This window comes from Dermochelys coriacea, chromosome 15 (genome assembly GCF_009764565.3).
Source record: "Dermochelys coriacea isolate rDerCor1 chromosome 15, rDerCor1.pri.v4, whole genome shotgun sequence".
NCBI lineage: Eukaryota > Metazoa > Chordata > Testudines > Dermochelyidae > Dermochelys > Dermochelys coriacea.
The window spans coordinates 2,532,582-2,550,334 of NC_050082.1; the positions used below are offsets into that span (position 1 = coordinate 2,532,582).

The following is a 17,753-nucleotide window of genomic DNA, read 5'->3' on the forward strand; positions in this document are numbered from 1 at the left end:
TTTCTTTATTGTATTAAACCTACTTTGTGTGTTTATTGTATTTGCTCATTAATCTGCTTTGATCTGTTTGCTATCCCTTATAATCACTTAAAATCTACCTTTGTAATTAACACACTTGTTTTTTCTTTATTCTATAACTAGTTTTTAAAATTCATAACTGGGGAGGGGTAAAAACGACATTGAGGGAGGGGGTGGATTTCATGAGCTGTAAAAATCTCTATGCAGCGCAAGACAATATAATTTTGGGTTTACGCCCCAAAGGAGGTGAGCACCTGAGTGCTGGGCAATCCCCAAGCTAAGTCTTCCCACACAGAACTGATCTCAGTTTCTGTGTCTTTCTCCAGCTGGGTGTGTCCCTACCTATGTGTTTCCTGGAGGAGGCTTGAGGGCCTGGCATAGCAGGACAGGATGAGGGAGCCCAGGTTGGTGAAACGGGCAGGCTCAGTGGGAGCCCAATACATCAGGTGGCACCCCGGAAGGGGGGCAACCAGTCACAACCTTCTCATAAACAAACTAGGGAAATACAACCTAGATGGAACTACTATAAGCTGTGCATACAACTGGTTGGAAAACCGTTCCCAAAAAGTAGTTATCAGTAGTTCACAGTCAAGCTAGAAGGGCATAATGAGTGGGGTCCTGCAGAGATCAGTTCTGGGTCTGGTTCTGTTCAATATCTTCATCAATGATTTAGATAATAGAGAGAGAGTACATAGAGAGTACACATAAAAAGTTTGTGGATGATACCAAGCTGGGAGGGGTTGCAAGTGCTTTGGAGGATAAGATTAAAATTCAAAATGAGCTACACAAATCGGAGAAATGGTCTGAAGTAAACAGGAGGAAATGCAATAAGGACAAATGCAAAGTACTCCAGTTAGGAAGGAACAATCAGTTGCACAAATACAAAATGGGAAATGACTGCCTAGGAAGGAGTACTGCAGAAAGGGATCTGGGGGTCATAGTGGATCACAAGTTAAATATGAGTCATTTGCTGTTGCAAAAAAAGCAAACATTCTGGGAGGGTATCAGCAGGACTGTTGTAAGCAAGACATCAGAAGTAATTCTTCCACTGCACTTTGCGCTGATAAATCTTCAGCTGGAGTATTGTGTACAGTTCTGGGTGCCACATTTCAGGAAGAATGTGGACAAATTGGAGAAAGTCCAGAGAAGAGCAACAAAAATGATAAAGGTCTAGAAAACATGACCTATGAGGGAAGATTGAAAAAATTGGGTTTGTTTAGTCTGGAGAAGAGAAGACGAGGGGGGGGGGCATGATAACAGTTTTCATGGACATAAAAGATTGTTACAAGGAGGAGGGTGAAAAAGTGTTCTCGTTAACCTCTAAGGATAGGACAAGAAGCAATGGGCTTAAATTGCAGTAAGGATGGTTTAGGTTGGACATTAGGAAAAACTTCCCAACTGTCAGGGTAGCTAATCACTGGAATAAATTGCCTACAAAGGTTGTGGAATCTCCATCATTGGGGATTTTTAAGAACAGGTTGAACAAACAGCTGTCAGGAATGGTCTAAATAATACTTAGTCCTGCTGTGAAGGCAGGGGACAGGACTAGATGACCTCTCAAGATCCCTTCCAGGCCTACGATTTTATTTCAAAGACTGCTGTCACTTGGAGGTGAGATGCGTCTCAGCTTGGGGAGCAATGAACATCCAGCTGCATCAAAAGAAGTTTTTGCTCAACAGGTAACTCCGCAGTGAGGGGTGGGCTTGGCAGAATTTGATATATTTTTTTTATAATTTTGACATGTTTATTTTTAACCTTTTTTAATTTTTAATCAATTTAAATGTGAACTGTTGCAAGAAATTATGGGAGAGAGTCAGACTATCAGGGTTCAGACAATCAGAATTGAGAGCAGACACTGAGATTTGAAAGGCGAAAGTTTTAGAACCATTAAAACACAAATTATCAAAATATACCAAGGAAATAGCCATAAATAAAACTCATACATCTGTAAGCAGCATTTTTCTTACTTTGCCTAGCTGCAAATGTTGATTATTGGCTCTGAAGCTATTTTTATGTCAGGGGTGGGGAGGGCGTGTATGGGGAAATGGATGTTTTTTCCAACTTTACCAATAAATATCTTATGGCACCTTAGAGACTAACAAATTTATTAGAGCATAAGCTTTCGTGAGCTACAGCTCACTTCATCGGATGCATCGGTGCATCCGATGAAGTGAGCTGTAGCTCACGAAAGCTTATGCTCTAATAAATTTGTTAGTCTCTAAGGTGCCACAAGTACTCCTTTTCTTTTTGCGAATACAGACTAACACGGCTGCTACTCTGAAACAAATATCTTGTCCTTCTGAGCCTCCTTATGGAACAGCAAGGGGGTGCTGCAGGACAGGCTGGAGGGGCATGGGCAGAGCCATGCAGAGGTTCCAGGCTTCCTGCATTGGAACAGTAGGGGAGCTGGAGTGGAATAGCAGGCAGTGGGGAGGGGAGGAGAGGCTGAAACTGTGGGGCATCAGCAGAGCTCAGCATGTGGGGACTGGAAAAGCAGGGGACCGCCTGGCAGGCCTGAGGTGCACTGGGAGAGCTGTGTGGGAAGCCCAAGACTAGCACACCATATGGCTGTGGGTTGGGACTGAGAGGCATGGCAGAGCTGGCTGCATGGAAAGCCCAGGACTGGACTAGCAGGGGCAGGGCTGGAGGACAGTACTGAGAGACACCAGCAAAACTTGTGTAAGTCCTGTTCATACTCTGCACTGTCACGCCCTCCCTTTCCTGAGCTCGAAACTGGCTCATGCTGGGAGGGGGCAGCGTCCACTGCTTTGTGAAACTGTCTTGTTTCCCTCCCCAACCCTCATCTCTTCACCCGCACAAATCAGGCACTCACACCTCCCAGCACCACTTCCCAGCAAGAACTTCTCACTCTCTTACCCCGATAATGGGATTCTGAGTGAGTTAAACCAAATAAATAAATAAAAAGCCCCAAACAAACCATTAACTCTTTCCTTCCCATTCCTGGTGGGGCACATGGTTCTTCTCTCCACATGTCCTAAAAGTTGCAGAGAAGAAGGGGGCCCTGCACACCAGGATTCCTGAGTCTTGGGTTGAATTCCCTGCTCATTCAGACTTCCTATGGGACTTTGGCCACGTCATTGTTCCTCTCTGTGCCCCAGTTTCCCCACCTCTAAAATGAGGATAATGATACTGACCTCCTTTGTAAGGCATTTTGAGCCCTATGATAAGCACCATTTATGAGCGATTGTGCTATTAATACTCTGGATGAGAATCTTAGTCGTACTGGGTGCTGAGCTAGAACCACTAGGCTGTTACCAAAAAGGAGAGGGGCCTGGAACTGGGGGATAAAGCTGCTGAGTTTGAAATGACCTGTGCTGTCGGCAGAAAGTAAAGGACATTGGCCGTTTCCCCTTCCATTCCAACCCTGCCCTGTTTCAAAGAGCGCGGTGACTGGGGGGGGGGCACGTCCCAGCTTGAGGAGCAGTGAACATCCAAGTGCATCACAAGACTGTTTGGGCTTGCGGGGGCACAGCAGCGCAGGGTTGAGGGGTACCAGCAGAGCTGGGTGTAAGTTCCCGGCACTGGAACAGCTGGGGAGCTGACTGGCACGCACCCTTACCAGCAGCACCGTGTCCTCCGGGGAGGGGGACGAGGAGTCATCCCTCTGACCTCAGCCATGGCCAGTGCCAGCAAAAGCTAAATGGCGCTTGCTACAGAACAGAGTGCAGACACCTCCCTGGGGAGCAAAGGGAGTCCTTGGAAATGCCCCAGAGAGAGAGAATGGGGGAGGTCCTTTAGAGAGGAGGGACAGATGTAGGGGGGAGCATGGGTGGGGGAAAACAGAAGTCTTGGGGAGCCCTACAGACAATTCACTGTGCAATAAAGCATGGGGGAATTAGGGCTATTAGCCCAGGACTTGCCCTTTTGCTGATCACTTGGGGACATAGGAAAGGTTAAAGAAAAACATCTATTGTCCTAGTGTCCAAATGAAGTAAAGGGATACTACAAAATGCGAGATTCATGTCAGAAGCGGGAAAAGTCTGCAGGACACAGCAAGGCTCCTGGGAATCCTTTACCAGTGATCAAAGAAGCATTTTTCAGGGTTGCCATGGATATCATAGGGCCATTAGCCAGCCCAACCCAGAGAGGAAAAAGATGTATATTAGTCGTGGTGGATTTTGCCCCCAGGTACCCAGAAGCAGTCTCTGTCTAATGTGCAAGCTGAGACAGTTGTAAGGCATTGTTCTCTATACTCAGCAGGGCAAGCTTTCCAAAACAGATCCTATCAGATTCTGGCCCGAAATTCATGTCCCAGCTATTTAGTGACTTATTTGGAGGGTGTTTGGTGTAAAACAGCTGAAATTTGTCTCCATCACCCAGAAACAAATGGTTTAGCTGAGAGGCTCAACTGACCCTAAAATCTAGGTAAACTGCAGGGCCAGTGTCTGGGATGTAATGTTATCCTATCTGTTGTCTGCTTACAGGAGATGCCCCAAGAGCCCACAGGGTTCACCCCATTTGACCTTCTATATGGGGAGAAATATCAGAGACTCTTGGGAGGGGAAAGCAGAGGGGGAACCAGTGGCTGAATATGTGCAAAGGTTTAGGGAAGATTTAAAGTCTTGTAGGGATAATACCCCTCCACCTCCCTTTATCAATAAGTTCATTCTTTGCTTCCCATGAGTTGCCCTGTGTAACTTTTGCTTGTCCTATGATATCTATTCTGCCTAATAACAGAGCAAGAGAGAGACCCCACCCTTTTGGTGCCATGTGCTGCCCAGTAAGTGGGCCGGGTGCAAAAAGTAGCATACAAGGGGAGCACATGTGGGCAGAACTGTCAGTTCGATGTCAGTGGGCTGTCAGGTCACTGTCCGTTCGTACATTGCCGCTCAGCCACAGGGATAGCTCGGGTGGAGCAATCAAGGTGCTGCGTCTATCCCACCACTTCAGAGGCAGACTAAGCCCTTGAATTGCACTTACCCGCACGCACTGCCCGTGATAGCAGCAGCATACCGCACTCACTCTGCCCAACGGGGTAGTTTGCTCAATCTCTGGGAGATGAACAGAAGACTAAGAGAGAGACTTACCTGGTGAAGGGATCAAGTCAAGCCCCCTGACATCCACTGGAGGAACCAGAGCCTAGCTGTACCTGGATATCAAGACATCTGGATCTGGGAAGTCTGGTGATTGTGAAACCTTCCCCCCGCCCCCTTCCTCTCTTTCTCTCCTCTTTTATCCCTGCTAGTTGGGGACTTGGTAACCGCCAAACTTATTAACTTTGTTATTAAGGTGTTAGGGTAATAAATGTTATCTGGTTGCACTGCAGATTGAGCACAGAAACAGGTTAAACATGTATCGCAATCATGACACCATTGGAAACATGATCTGCTGTTTGATTTGATGAGGAAATGCCATAGTGACATCTCACTACAGAGCACTGATCTATGCAAAGTGCTAAAAGGCAGAAATTCTGGCTGTGCTGCAAAGGCATCACCAGGTATTGTCCAGAAGGCTAGACTTGGCTCACAAAATGGTCCATAAGATTAACACTGTGGGACCACAAAATGCGCTCAGCAGAGCACACCTTACAACTGGTCAAATGCAGGAGGACATTCATAAGGAGATACCTAGCATGCTGACATGGGAATAATTACAGGATCCAACAGCCTCTGGGCTTTTTTTATTGTTTTGGGCCCCAAAAAGGATGGGACCGTAAGGTTTTGTGTTGATTACAAGTTTAATGTGGTCACAGTTCCTGATGCATACTCCATGCCCAAATTGATTACATGTTAGACACTGTAGGCAGGACCAAGTTCCTGAGCAACCTAGATTTAACAAAGGGATGTTGGCAGATCCCCTTGGATGATGAAGCACAGAAAAAACATCCAGCTCCTATTACTGATTTGTAACTTTTTTACTTCAAAACGTTGCCATTTGGGCTAATTAATGCAGCAACCACTTTTCAGAGGCTTGTTAACCAGATATTAGCTTGGTTACAAACAAGACTTTGCTGTGGCCTACATTGAGAATATGGCAATCTTTAGCAAATCCTAGCAGGATCACAGAAAACATTTGAGAATTGCGCTGAGGGTGCAGGTCTCACAGTCAAAGTGTCAAAAGGGGGCACTCAAAATCATTCGGTAGGAGGGGGCCAGATTTGCTTGGATCCCTTGAAAGAGGACTCAGTTGTTAAGTGGCCTGTGCACCAAACCAAAAGCAAGTTCAACTTTTATAGGCTTGGCTAATTATTCCTGCAGGCTTGGTGGGGTTCGGTGTCATTGTGTCTGCTATCGCAGGTTTTGACTTTTTGCAGAAGTCCAACAAAGTGGTGTGGGTGGCAGCCTGTCAGAAAACCTTTGGTGACGAAAAGGAAATTCTGTGAGAAAACCTTTTCTGGCTGGTCCTGATTTTGACAAGGGGTTTGAACTGTGCGTGGACGCATCTCACGCAGGCCTGGGAGCAATACTAATGCAAGCTGGTAAAGGCAATAAAAAACATCCTATTGCTTTCTTAAGTAAAAAACAGACCCCCTCCCCCCTACAACAGAATTACTCTGTCATAGAAAGAGAATGTCATGCAATTGTTTGGGCAGTCAAGCAGTTAAGTCCATTTGTTTCATAGGAAGTTCAGGGCTCTAACACACTACTTTCTGTTGGTATGCCTACACAGAACAAAACATACCAACTCCCAACTGCTGTGCTGGAGTACAGATCTCTGGAAACATGATATGGAAACTGTACATATTTAGGGCAAACAAAATGCAGTGACAGATACACTGTCAAGGAAAGAGGGTTCTGAGATGACACATATGGATTAGCCAGTGGCTGACCCTACCGTGTCAATGTAAGGGGTAGGGGTGACCAGGGACCTCTTGATGCCAACAGGCAGAGGGCACAAGTAATGTCTGGGGTTTAACAGGGACCCCTGGGGTCAGGTGTAGGCATAACAGTTCACCAAGGGGCAGCATGTGAGGTCTCTACTATGAGCCAGTATCCCCCTGATCATCACACTCATTGCAAAATGTATGTATGGATAATATTTAAGGAGTTTCAGAGTAGCAGCCATGTTAGTCTGTATTTGCAAAAAGAAAAGGAGTACTTGTGGCACCTTAGAGACTAACAAATTTATTAGAGCATAAGCTTTCGTGAGCTACAGCTCACTTCATCGGATGCAGTGTGTGTCTGTATTGGCAATTCTGTTCTCAAAGGCTTGGAGTTAAGGCAAATAAACAAAAAGAAAAGGAGTACTTGTGGCACCTTAGAGACTAACAAATTTATTAGAGCATAAGCTTTCGTGAGCAGTGAGCTGTAGCTCACGAAAGCTTATGCTCTAATAAATTTGTTAGTCTCTAAGGTGCCACAAGTACTCCTTTTCTTTTTGCGAATACAGACTAACACGGCTGCTACTCTGAAACCTGGCAAATAAACAGGAGAGGTTCCTTTCAGGCAGGGGCTAATAGACTGGGCATTATGCAATGTTTGCTTCACATTAGGGGTCTATTTGCATATGGAGCCAGGTTCTACTCAAGAGCTTGCAAAAATCTACAAGAAAGAAGCATAAAGGAAAAAACAACCAGCAGGGGGCGTCCTGTTTATAACTAATGGCAATAAGTCATTGGAGTATATCCAGGGGAAGGGCAAAGGTAACTCTATGAATCTTTCACCAAGGAAGCAAGTTGACAGTGTGACTTGTCTCATGATAGAAAAATCACAGCGAACCCACTCTGAAAAACACTGGAAGGACTTTGGGGAGAATATCTAATTCATAGAATCATAGAATATCAGGGTTGGAAGGGTCCTCAGGAGATATCTAGTCCAACCCCCTGCTCAAAGCAGGACCAATCCCCAACTAAATCATCTCAGACAGGGCTTTGTCAAGCCGGGCCTTAAAAACCTCTAAGGATGGATATTCCACCACCTCCCTAGGTAACCCATTCCAGTGCTTCACCACCCTCCTAATGAAATAGTTTTTCCTAATATCCAACCTAGACCTCCCCCACTGTAACTTGAGACCATTGCTCTTTGTTCTGTCACCTGCTACCACTGAGAACAGCTGAGCTCCATCCTCTTTGGAACCCCCCTTCAGGTAATTGAAGGCTGTTATCAAATCCCCCCCTCACTCTTCTCTTTTGCAGACTAAATAACCCCAGTTCCCTCAGCTTCTCCTCATAACTCATGTGCCCCAGCCCCCTAATCATTTTTGTTGCCCTCCGCTGGACTCTTTCCAATTTTTCCACATCCTTCTTGTAGTGTGGGGCCCAAAACTGGACACAGTACTCCAGATGAGGCCTCACCAACGTCGAATAGAGGGGAATGATCACATCCCTTGATCTGCTGGCAATGCTCCTACTTATACAGCCCAAAATGCCATTAGCCTTCTTGGCAACAAGGGCACACTGTTGAATCATATCCAGCATCTCGTCCACTGTAACCCCTAGGTCCTTTTCTGCAGAACTACTGCCTAGCCACTCAGTCCCTAGTCTGTAGCGGTGCATGGGATTCTTCTGTCCTAAATGCAGGACTCTGCATTTGTCCTTGTTTAACCGCATCAGATTTCTTTTGGCAATCCTCTAATTTGTCTAGGTCCCAAGAAAATCAAGTCAAGTTAGTTAAGTCAAGCTTCTAGAATGCATGTTATGAGTTTATTTTATATATAACCATTTGTTTCCAGTTACTTCTACTTGCAATTATTTGAAATCTCTACTCTTTGTTTGCTAGATTTTGGCTTGTTTACACTATAAACATATCCAAGTGCTGAGAGTTGAGCAGAGCTGTGATCTCAGGTGTAGCTGGTAAGTTGTGGTGCATGGTTCCTTTGGGAGCAAAGAGTCTGTGAATACGGAGAGTGGCCAGTGGAACAGCAGCTGGACACTCCGGGTGGGCACTCAGAGGCTCAGAGGCTGGCGTGTGCCTATTGCTAACCTGCGGAGGGACAGCAGAGTCTGTGTACGCTGAGAGGGGTGGGCTTGCGTTGCCCGAGGCTGGTGGAGTCGGGGAGCTGATCCCTGGCAGGCATAGGCAAGACTTCTTCACGCTAAGGGCAGGTGGTCATGAGGTGCCTCACAATGCTGGTACCTCTAGGAAGCGACACAGGGGCTGTGCTGGGAAAGTGCATAAATCCTGCCCACACTATGCACTGGCACTGCCCGCCTTTCCTGAGCTCTAAATTAGCTAGTGCTGGGAGGAGAATGGGGGGGGTCTTATTCCTCTTTAACATTTATTAAACTAATTTGTTTCTCTCCCACCATCTCATCTCTTCACCAGCCCAGACAGGGCCCTCACTCTTCCCAGCACCACTTCCTGAAGAGCACAACTCAGGCAAGAACCTCTCGTCAGCTTCACAGCAAGAATGGGATTTTAGAGAGAGATTTAAACAATGTCAATAAAAGCCTTTCCTCTCCATTCTTAGTGGGGCACCTGGTTCTTGCCTATGCATGACCTAAGTGCTTTAGAGAGAAAGGACTGGCTTGTGGACTGGGATTCATGAGCCCTGGGTTCAATTCCCTGCTTTGCAACGGGTTCTGTGTGACCTTGGGCATGTCACTTAATCAGTGTTGCCATCTGTAAAACAGGGAAAATCATCTCTCCTTTGTCTTTAGACAGTGAGCTCTTTGGGATGGACTGTCTTTCACTATGTGTACAGCCAGCACCCTGCACAGTGGGGCCCTGATCTTGGCTGGGGTCTCTAAGGGCTACTGGAATATCAATATTTGCTAGCAGAAGGGAAGCAGGGGCTAAAAAGGACCTTGATTTCTTCACGCTTGATATAGGAATTGTGCCAAATGGATGAGGAAGGAAAAGAATTTCAACCCCAATTATTCCACTGTATTGAATGAGGATAGAACAAAGTGGAGCAGCAGCTGCAGGGCACATGGCACACCATGGGGAAGGAGGTGGCACTGTTCAGCTTGGGTTGGATCAAGCGGCCCTTTTTCTCCCATCAGTCCCAGTGCAGCAGCCTCCACTGGCACCGTTCCACATCTGAGAAGTGGGCAGGGAGCAGGTGTGTGGGAAGGAGGCCATGAGCGTGGAAGAAGAGGGTGAGTTCCCAGGCCACTGATCAGGGAGAGCTCACACTGGCAGCTCAGTGGCAGATGGGTGTTAGCTCATCACCCTTCACCCTTCGCCCCAGTCTCACTCCCCCTCCACCCCTAACAGGAGGTGAGACATGTGCCTGCCCACCCCCAACTGGCTAACAAACCTCACCCTGACTGCTGGATGGTTCTGGATAACTTCAGAATGAGTCACCGCCCACCACCCGCAGGCTCGTCGTTCTGGCTGGGGAGGGGAGGGAGGAAAGGGGAGACCACTATGGAGGAAGATAGAGAGGAGGGTGGGAGAGAGAGGAGCCACTTACTCCTACCTGGCTTCAATGACATGGCAGTGGAGGGCCCTCCTCTGGGGCTCCTCTAGCACCTTCAGATCCAGGCAGATCTCTCCCTGAACCTCTTCATTGGGGTCCACGTGCGTCAGGTTGATCCAGCTGTCAATCCCTGCAATGGCAGAGAAGTCCATGTAACCAGCTCCCTGGCTCTCCCTGCCCCACCTACCTCAGGGGGGTGATGCAGCATGTCAGCTGCCATGCTGGCCACATGCGTTCCCTGCGCAGCCCCCCACCCCGTGCCATGGGAGAGGCCTGAGGGGTGTTAGCCACAGAATGGCCAGCCCCAAACAGTCAAAAATCACAAGTCAGCCCCCCAGCTCCCCAAAATCACGAGACTGGCTTAAAATCAGGAGAGCTATAAAACTATCACAATAGACAGGGTTCTCTTTCCTCGTCTTTCGGGTGCCCTTTTGGGTGGCACTTGCTGCCTTTTCCCCAAAGCATCAAAGGCTAGAAAAAACAACAAGGAGTTCTTGTGGCACCTTAGAGACTAATAAATTTATTTGGGCATAAGCTTTTGTGGGTTAGAACCCACTTCATCGCATGCATGGAGTGAAAATACAGGAGCAGGTATAAATACATGAAAGGATGGGGGTTGCTTTACCAAGTGTGAGGTCAGTCTAATGCCACCTACAGCCCCCAGCTAAAACCTCTCCAGCGCATCATCAAGGATCTTCAACCTATTCTGAAGGACGATCCCTCACTCTCACAGATCTTGGGAGACAGGCCAGTCCTCACTTACAGAGAGCCCCCCAACCTGAAACAAATACTCACCAGCAACTACACACCACACAACAAAAACACCAGCCCAGGAACCAAACCATGCTACAAATCCCGGTGCCAACTCTGTCCACATATCTATTCAAGGGACACCATCATAGGACCTAACCACATCAGCCCCACCACCAAGGGCTCGTTCACCGGTACATCTACCAATGTGATATATGCCATCATGTGCCAGCAATGCCCCTCTGTCATGTACATTGGCCAAATCGGACAGTCTCTACGCAAAAGAATAAATGGACACAAATCTGACATCAAGAATCGTAACATTCAAAAACCAGTAGGAGAACACTTCTGTCATAAATATAAAGGGAAGGCTAACCACTTTTAAATCCCTCCTGGCCAGAGGAAAAAACCCTTTCACCTGTAAAGGGTTAAGAAGCTAAATATAACCTCGCTGGCACCTGACCAAAATGATCAATGAGGAGACAAGATACTTTCAAAGCTAGGGGGACGGGGGGGGGGGGGAACAAAGGGTTCTCTCTGTCTGTGTGTTGTTTTTGCCCGGACCAGAGCAGGAATGCAGGTCAGAACTCCTGAAAAGGGCTAATAAGCAATCTAGTTAGATATGCGTTAGATTCTGTTTTGTTTAAATGGCTGGTAAAATAAGCTGTGCTGAATGGAATGTATATTCCTGTTTTTGTGTCTTTTTGTAACTTAAGGTTTTGCCTAGAGGGATTCTCTATGTTTTGAATCTGATTACCCTGTAAGGTATTTACCATCCTGATTTTACAGAGGTGATTCATTTACTTTTTCTTCAATTAAAATTCTTCTTTTAAGAACCTAATTGCTTTTTCATTGTTCTTAAGATCCAAGGGTTTAGGTCTGTGTTCACCTATGCAAATTGGTGAGAATTTTTATCAAGCCTTCCCCAGGAAAGGGGGTGTAGGGTTTGGGAGGATTGGGGGGGGGGGGGAAAGAGACGTTTCCAAGCAGGCTCTTTCCCTGTTATATATTTGTTAGACTCTTGGTTGTGGCAGCAATAAAGTCCAAGGGCAAAAAGTAAAATAGTTTGTACCTTGGGGAAGTTTTAACCTAAGCTGATAAAAATAAGCTTAGGAGGTTTTTCATGCAGGTCCCCACATCTGTACCCTAGAGTTCAGAGTGGGGAAGAAACCTTGACAACTTGAATCTCTCTGGTCACTCAATAACAGACCTAAAAGTGGCAATTCTTCAACAAAAAAACTTCAAAAACAGACTCCAATATGAAGCTGAGGAATTGGAATTAATTTGCAAACTGGATACCATCAGATTAGGCCTGAATAGAAACTGGGAGTGGTTGGGTCATTACAAAACCTAAACTTAATTTCCCCAATACTAATTTCCCCCTACTGTTACTCACACCTTCTTGTCAACTGTCTGTAATGGGCCACTCTCTTACCACTTCAAAAGTTATTTTTCCTCCCTTGGTATCCTGCTGTTAATTGATTTATCTCGTTAGACTGACCTCACACTTGGTAAAGCAACCCCCATCCTTTCATGTATTTATACCTGCTTCTGTATTTTCACTCCATGCATCTGATGAAGTGGGTTCTAACCCACAAATCTTATGCCCAAATAAATTTGTTAGTCTCTAAGGTGCCAAAAGGACTCCTCATTATTTTTGCTGATACAGACTAACATGGCTACCCCTCTGAAACCTGTCACCATCTAAAGGCTAGAAAACCATTTTTCTTTTGAAAAGGCAAGCTGAGATTCTTTCGTAACCACATGACTCCAAGACCTGGGGCTTGGATGCCAAATAGCAGGAGAATCACAACAACATCCTGAGAGTCAGCAACACAGGAACAATGCTGCCAGATGACCTGCCCTCTCCATCTGCCAATACCTGCCACTCTGTGCTGCTGGGGGGAGGGGGTGGGGGTGTTGCTAACTCCACAGCGCAGGAAGTTACTAGACAAACCCTGAAAAGTCGCTAGATGTAGCTGTTTAAGCTTTCAAAAGGAATCAAAAATGTCACCAAACAAAATTTCCAGAGAATTCAACAGAGAATTTTATATATTGTGACAGGGTCGGGCTAGATGGCTATAGGAGAGTAATAGAAGGCAGATATATTGGCCCCAGGCTAAGGAGGTCCCTTTTTCCTCGGTAAGGTAACAGGGAAGGTTCCAGAACAATCAGGAACCCTCTGGAGACAATTAAGACAGGCTGATTAGAACACCTGCAGCCAATCAAGAAGCTGCTAGAATCAATTAAGGCAGGCTAATCAGGGCACCTGGGTTTTAAAAAGGAGCTCACTTCAGTTTGTGGTGTGCGTGTGAGGAGCTGGGAGCAAGAGGCACTAGGAGCTGAGAGTGAGAACGCGGACTGTTGGAGGACTGAGGTGTACAAGCATTATCAGACACCAGGAGGAAGGTCCTGTGGTGAGGATACAGAAGGTGTTGGGAGGAGGCCAGGGGAAGTAGCCCAGGGAGTTGTAGCTGTCGCACAGCTGTTCCAGGAGGCTCTCTAGACAGCTGCATTCCACAGGGCCCTGGGCTGGAACCCGGAGTAGAGGGCGGGCCGGGTTCCCCCAAATCCTCCCAACTCCTGCTCAGACACAGGAGGAGTTGATCTGGACTGTGGGTTCAGAAAAATGGCCAAGCTGAGGGCTGCCATGAAGCTCCAAGGCGAGCAAATCCGCCAATAAGCGCAAGACCCACCAAGGTAGAGCAGGAACTTGGTCACAATATCTATATCTATCTAACTATCTATCTATCTATATACACACACCCAGGAGAGTATAGTCCCAAAGTCATTCACAAGCAGCTCAATAGTGTTAATAAAACCCATGCCATGCACTTCTACATTCTGTTGCACACCGGAAGCAACTACACCGGTACACTTTTGTCGTTAGTAAACTGCAGCCCTCTGCTCTTTGGGAAGGGCGCTCTGTCCATGGCAGCCCAGGTTGGCCGGGTTTGGTTACTTTCAGCTGAGCCTCCCTTTCTTGCTAGCCTGGATTTGAGCCGGCAGGTTAGCCCAGAGCCGGGGGGAAGAGGGCGTTCGCCTGGCCTGAGCTCAGCGCTGCAGGGAATCAAGAAAGAAGATTTAAAAACCAAAAGTCCGCCAGCTGGACCCCTTCCCCCTACTTCCAGGGTTTGATTTCTGAGAATAGCTGGGCAGTTAACCCCAGGCCAAGCCAGGGGAAGGAGTAAAGGGGAACAGAAATCAAGCAAGCTCCACCTTTGATCCTGTAGTAAGGCCTGCATCCCTGGAGACACGGCGCTCCCCCCGCCCCATTGGAGCCCTGTCTCATCCCAAGCCACCGTCCATCCATGTGGCTCTCCTCGCTGGCTAACCTGCTTGCCCCTCCTCCGCCCACTTTATTAGTCATCTTTCCCTGCATCACAGGCTGTGCTACCTACTATGTAGCAGCCAGAAAGAACCACATCTGGGTAAAAACAAGCCCTGGACCTGGTGCTCTCTCCAAAGTGCGCCTCGCTTTAGCAAAGTATTTAATTAGCCTCCACAAACTTCTTTTTCTCACCTGCAGATTATAGTGATCTCAGCCCAAGAAGCCCTGGAATGTGATTCCTTCCAAGGAGATGCTCCATTGAGATGTAATGACATTGACTAAGTGTGCAACAGAATGTAGTAAGAAGAGCATGGAATGGATTTTATTAACACTATAGAGCTGCTTGTGAATGATTTTGTGACTATGCATATTGGTGATTTCTTCCTCTGAATTCAGAGTAGCAGCCGTGTTAGTCTGTATATGCAAAAAGAAAAGGAGTACTTGTGGCACGTTAGAGACTAACAAATTTATTAGAGCATAAGCTTTCGTGAGCTACAGCTCACTTCATCGGATGCATCCGATGATAAAGCTTATGCTCTAATAAATTTGTTAGTCTCTAACGTGCCACAAGTACTCCTTTTCTTCTTCCTCTGAATGTCACTGTAATTGGCAGTGAAAGTCACTAGATTTGTCATTGGTCACTTTGACACTTATTTTCTCGCTAGGGAAACCAAAAGGTCACTAAATCTAGTAACAAACTAGCTAAATTGGCAACATGCCAGGGCCCTGCTGGGGCCACCGACCAGGCCGTTAAAAGTCCGGTTGGTGGCGGGGGGATGAGGATGGGGCCTGCAGCAGCTCTCTCTGTGGAGCTTGGGGCCGGTGTGAGCCCTGGCGGGCAGGGAGTGGATCCCCATGGAGGGGCTGGGAAAGGCACCCAGCTGCAGGCTGGGGCTGGCAGGGTTAACCCTGGGCTCTCTGTGGAGGGGGCGTTGTGGCCTTTAGGAAGTGCCTTCAGCCCCCTCCCTACCCAGCCAGCTGCTCCCCAGCCGGTGGAAGTGGAAAGAGGAGCCAGCCCAGCTCCCCAGGGGCTGGATGCAGCTGGCAGCAGGGGAGGGAGCCAAGGCGAGCCGCCATCACCTGCCTCGGGCCCAGTAGCCCACTTCACGGGACTCGTCTCAGGACCATGCGGCCAGTAGGTAAGGGGCTGTGGGCTGCAGCCTCCCCATGGGATGAATGGGCTGCGCAGAAGCATGGAGCTAAAGTTGGGCTGCTCTCCCTGGGAACGGGTCCGAGCAGAGTCGGGCAGCAGTTGGGCGTGAAGGCACCAGCCAGTGGCCAGACTGGGGTGGACGAAGGAGAGGGGCTGGGGGGGGTCACGACAAATGGCGGGGAGAGGAGGAGAGGGCCTGCAGTAGCGCCCTCCCTAGAGCTGCTGTGTCTTGGGCTCCATGGGGGGAGCAGCAAGCCAGGGGCAGCAGCGGGGTGGGTGTGTCACTTGTGGGGAATTCTCTCCCCCTGCATTCCAGAGAACAGGAAATCTTTTGCCCTCGGTGCGCTGGCCGAGCCATGTGTCCAGGGTTCATAGCAGATCCAGCAGCCTCTGAGGCCCAGAAATGCCAAGGCAGCGCTGGTGCAGCTGCTATTTAAGGGGCTGCCTAACATCAGCGCCTCCCGGAGCCCCTGCAACTGCACCAGCCAAAGCCGCCCAGAGCCCGCACCCTGAACCCTCTCCCATGCCCTAACCGCCTGCCCCAGCTCGGAGCCCTCTCCCACACCCAAACTCCCTCCCGGAGCCTGTACCCTGCACCCCCTCCCACACCCCTTGACCCCAGCCTGGTGCCCCCTCCTGCACCACAAACCCCTCATCCCTGGCCCCACCCCAGGTGCACCCCCAGCCAGAGCCTTCACCACTTCCCACACCCCAATCCCCTGCCCCAGCCTGGTGAAAATCAGCAAGTGAGCGAGGGTGGGCTGAGCAAGAGACGGAGGTGAGGGGATGGAGTGAGAAGGGGTGGGGCCTTGGGAAGGGGCGGAACAGGGAGTGGTGTAAGGGTCTTTGGTTTTCTGAAATTAGAAAGTTGGCAAACCCAGGCCTTGCAGAATGGCCCATAAGTTGCCAGTTTGGTGCCTGCTGCCCTGCATGTCCCCTGTGACCCAGTCACTGTCTCCATAAGACACTGCTGCAGCCCCAGTGCTCCCTCCACTGCCCCAGCACCTACCTCGTGGGTAAGACGAAATCCATTCTCTACTGAGCGATATTTTGCCAATGACATCATCGTGCCTGCAAGGAAAGAGAGCCAGGTGTGGGCAAAGAATGCCTGGAATTAACTGCCCTGCACAGCCAAGGAGCAGATTACCCAGGGGCCAATCCACCTCAGCGGGCTTCCTCGCATCACCCAGCTGTTCAGGGAGGGATTCATTCCCTTCGTGCTTTGCTCTGCACAGCTCCACCAAGGAAACCAACTGTCTAACGTCTGTCTCTGGCAGTAGTTACAGTCGGGAGCCTCTCACTGGAGCATCAGAGAGCCTACATCTCCTGAGGCCCGTCCTGTGCCTTGTCCACAAGGTCTTGGAAAAAACAACCCTGGGAAGCAGAGAATTCCTCCTCCGTGACTGTTCACTGATGGGCTTCTCCCACACCCATCCCTGAGGCAAACCAATGGCCAAGTCAGCCCCAAGCTCAGAGGCCCAGACTGTGGAGGAGCCCTCGGATGGGGGTGGGGGGTTGCAAGGAAATAAGGGAAAGTAAATACTCTAATAATCCTGCTGCCTGTTTGCTGCTGAGTCAGGGACCAGCCCCAGGGAAAGGGTGTGCCAGCACGTGGCACCAGAGCCCAGGGGCAGCTCCATTGTTCCAAGCAGAGCCTGGCTCAGTAAGACCCACTGCACTTCATTCATGTTCTGAGCCCCAGACAGACCCGGGGTCCTCTCCAGGCCCAGAAGCAGCCCCCTATGCCCCCCAGCACTGTCTTACCCAATGGTGTCCTCATCCAGCACATAGAAGGCAAGACTGTGGAAGCCCCTGGGCAGGTGCAGGGTGTACTCCTCCCCCCAGAAGGGATTCAGGTTCTTCCACACAGTAGCGGTCCTGCAAACAGAGCGCAGGGGCAGGTGAAGTCAGTGCCAGTGACCAGGACCACCCCTGTGAGAGGCAATTAGGCCGAGCCAGCATCATAGGTCATGGAGCAGTGGAGAGGGGCTGTGAGAAGGATCACAGCTGGTGGACCCAGCCATCACTGTGGGAACTACAGGCTCAGTCCCTACCCCTGGGGATGGCCACTGGGGCAGATTTACTCTAGCTGCTTTTTCCCAAGGGCTTTGGAAGGAGAGGCAGAGGCTCAGGCCCTGCTCAGGGATTGAGAGATCACCCCCGACTGTCAGAGATGCC

At 48.8% G+C, this 17,753-nt stretch overlaps 1 protein-coding gene across 2 annotated transcripts in view; it reads right to left on the minus strand.

Moving 5' to 3' along the window:
* Window positions 1-17,753, minus strand: part of RASAL1 (RAS protein activator like 1) — a 101,970-nt gene that overhangs the window by 63,135 nt on the left and 21,082 nt on the right. The window contains exons 3-5 of one of the 2 annotated variants that reach the window (XM_038373370.2): window positions 17,340-17,453; window positions 16,585-16,646; window positions 10,342-10,471 (exon numbers count right to left, since the gene is read on the minus strand). In XM_038373370.2, coding sequence (XP_038229298.1) covers window positions 10,342-10,471; window positions 16,585-16,646; window positions 17,340-17,453 — 306 coding nt within the window. Of the gene's footprint in view, window positions 1-10,341; window positions 10,472-16,584; window positions 16,647-17,339; window positions 17,457-17,753 lie in introns of those variants that run through there. The other variant, XM_043497814.1, reaches the window with a different exon arrangement.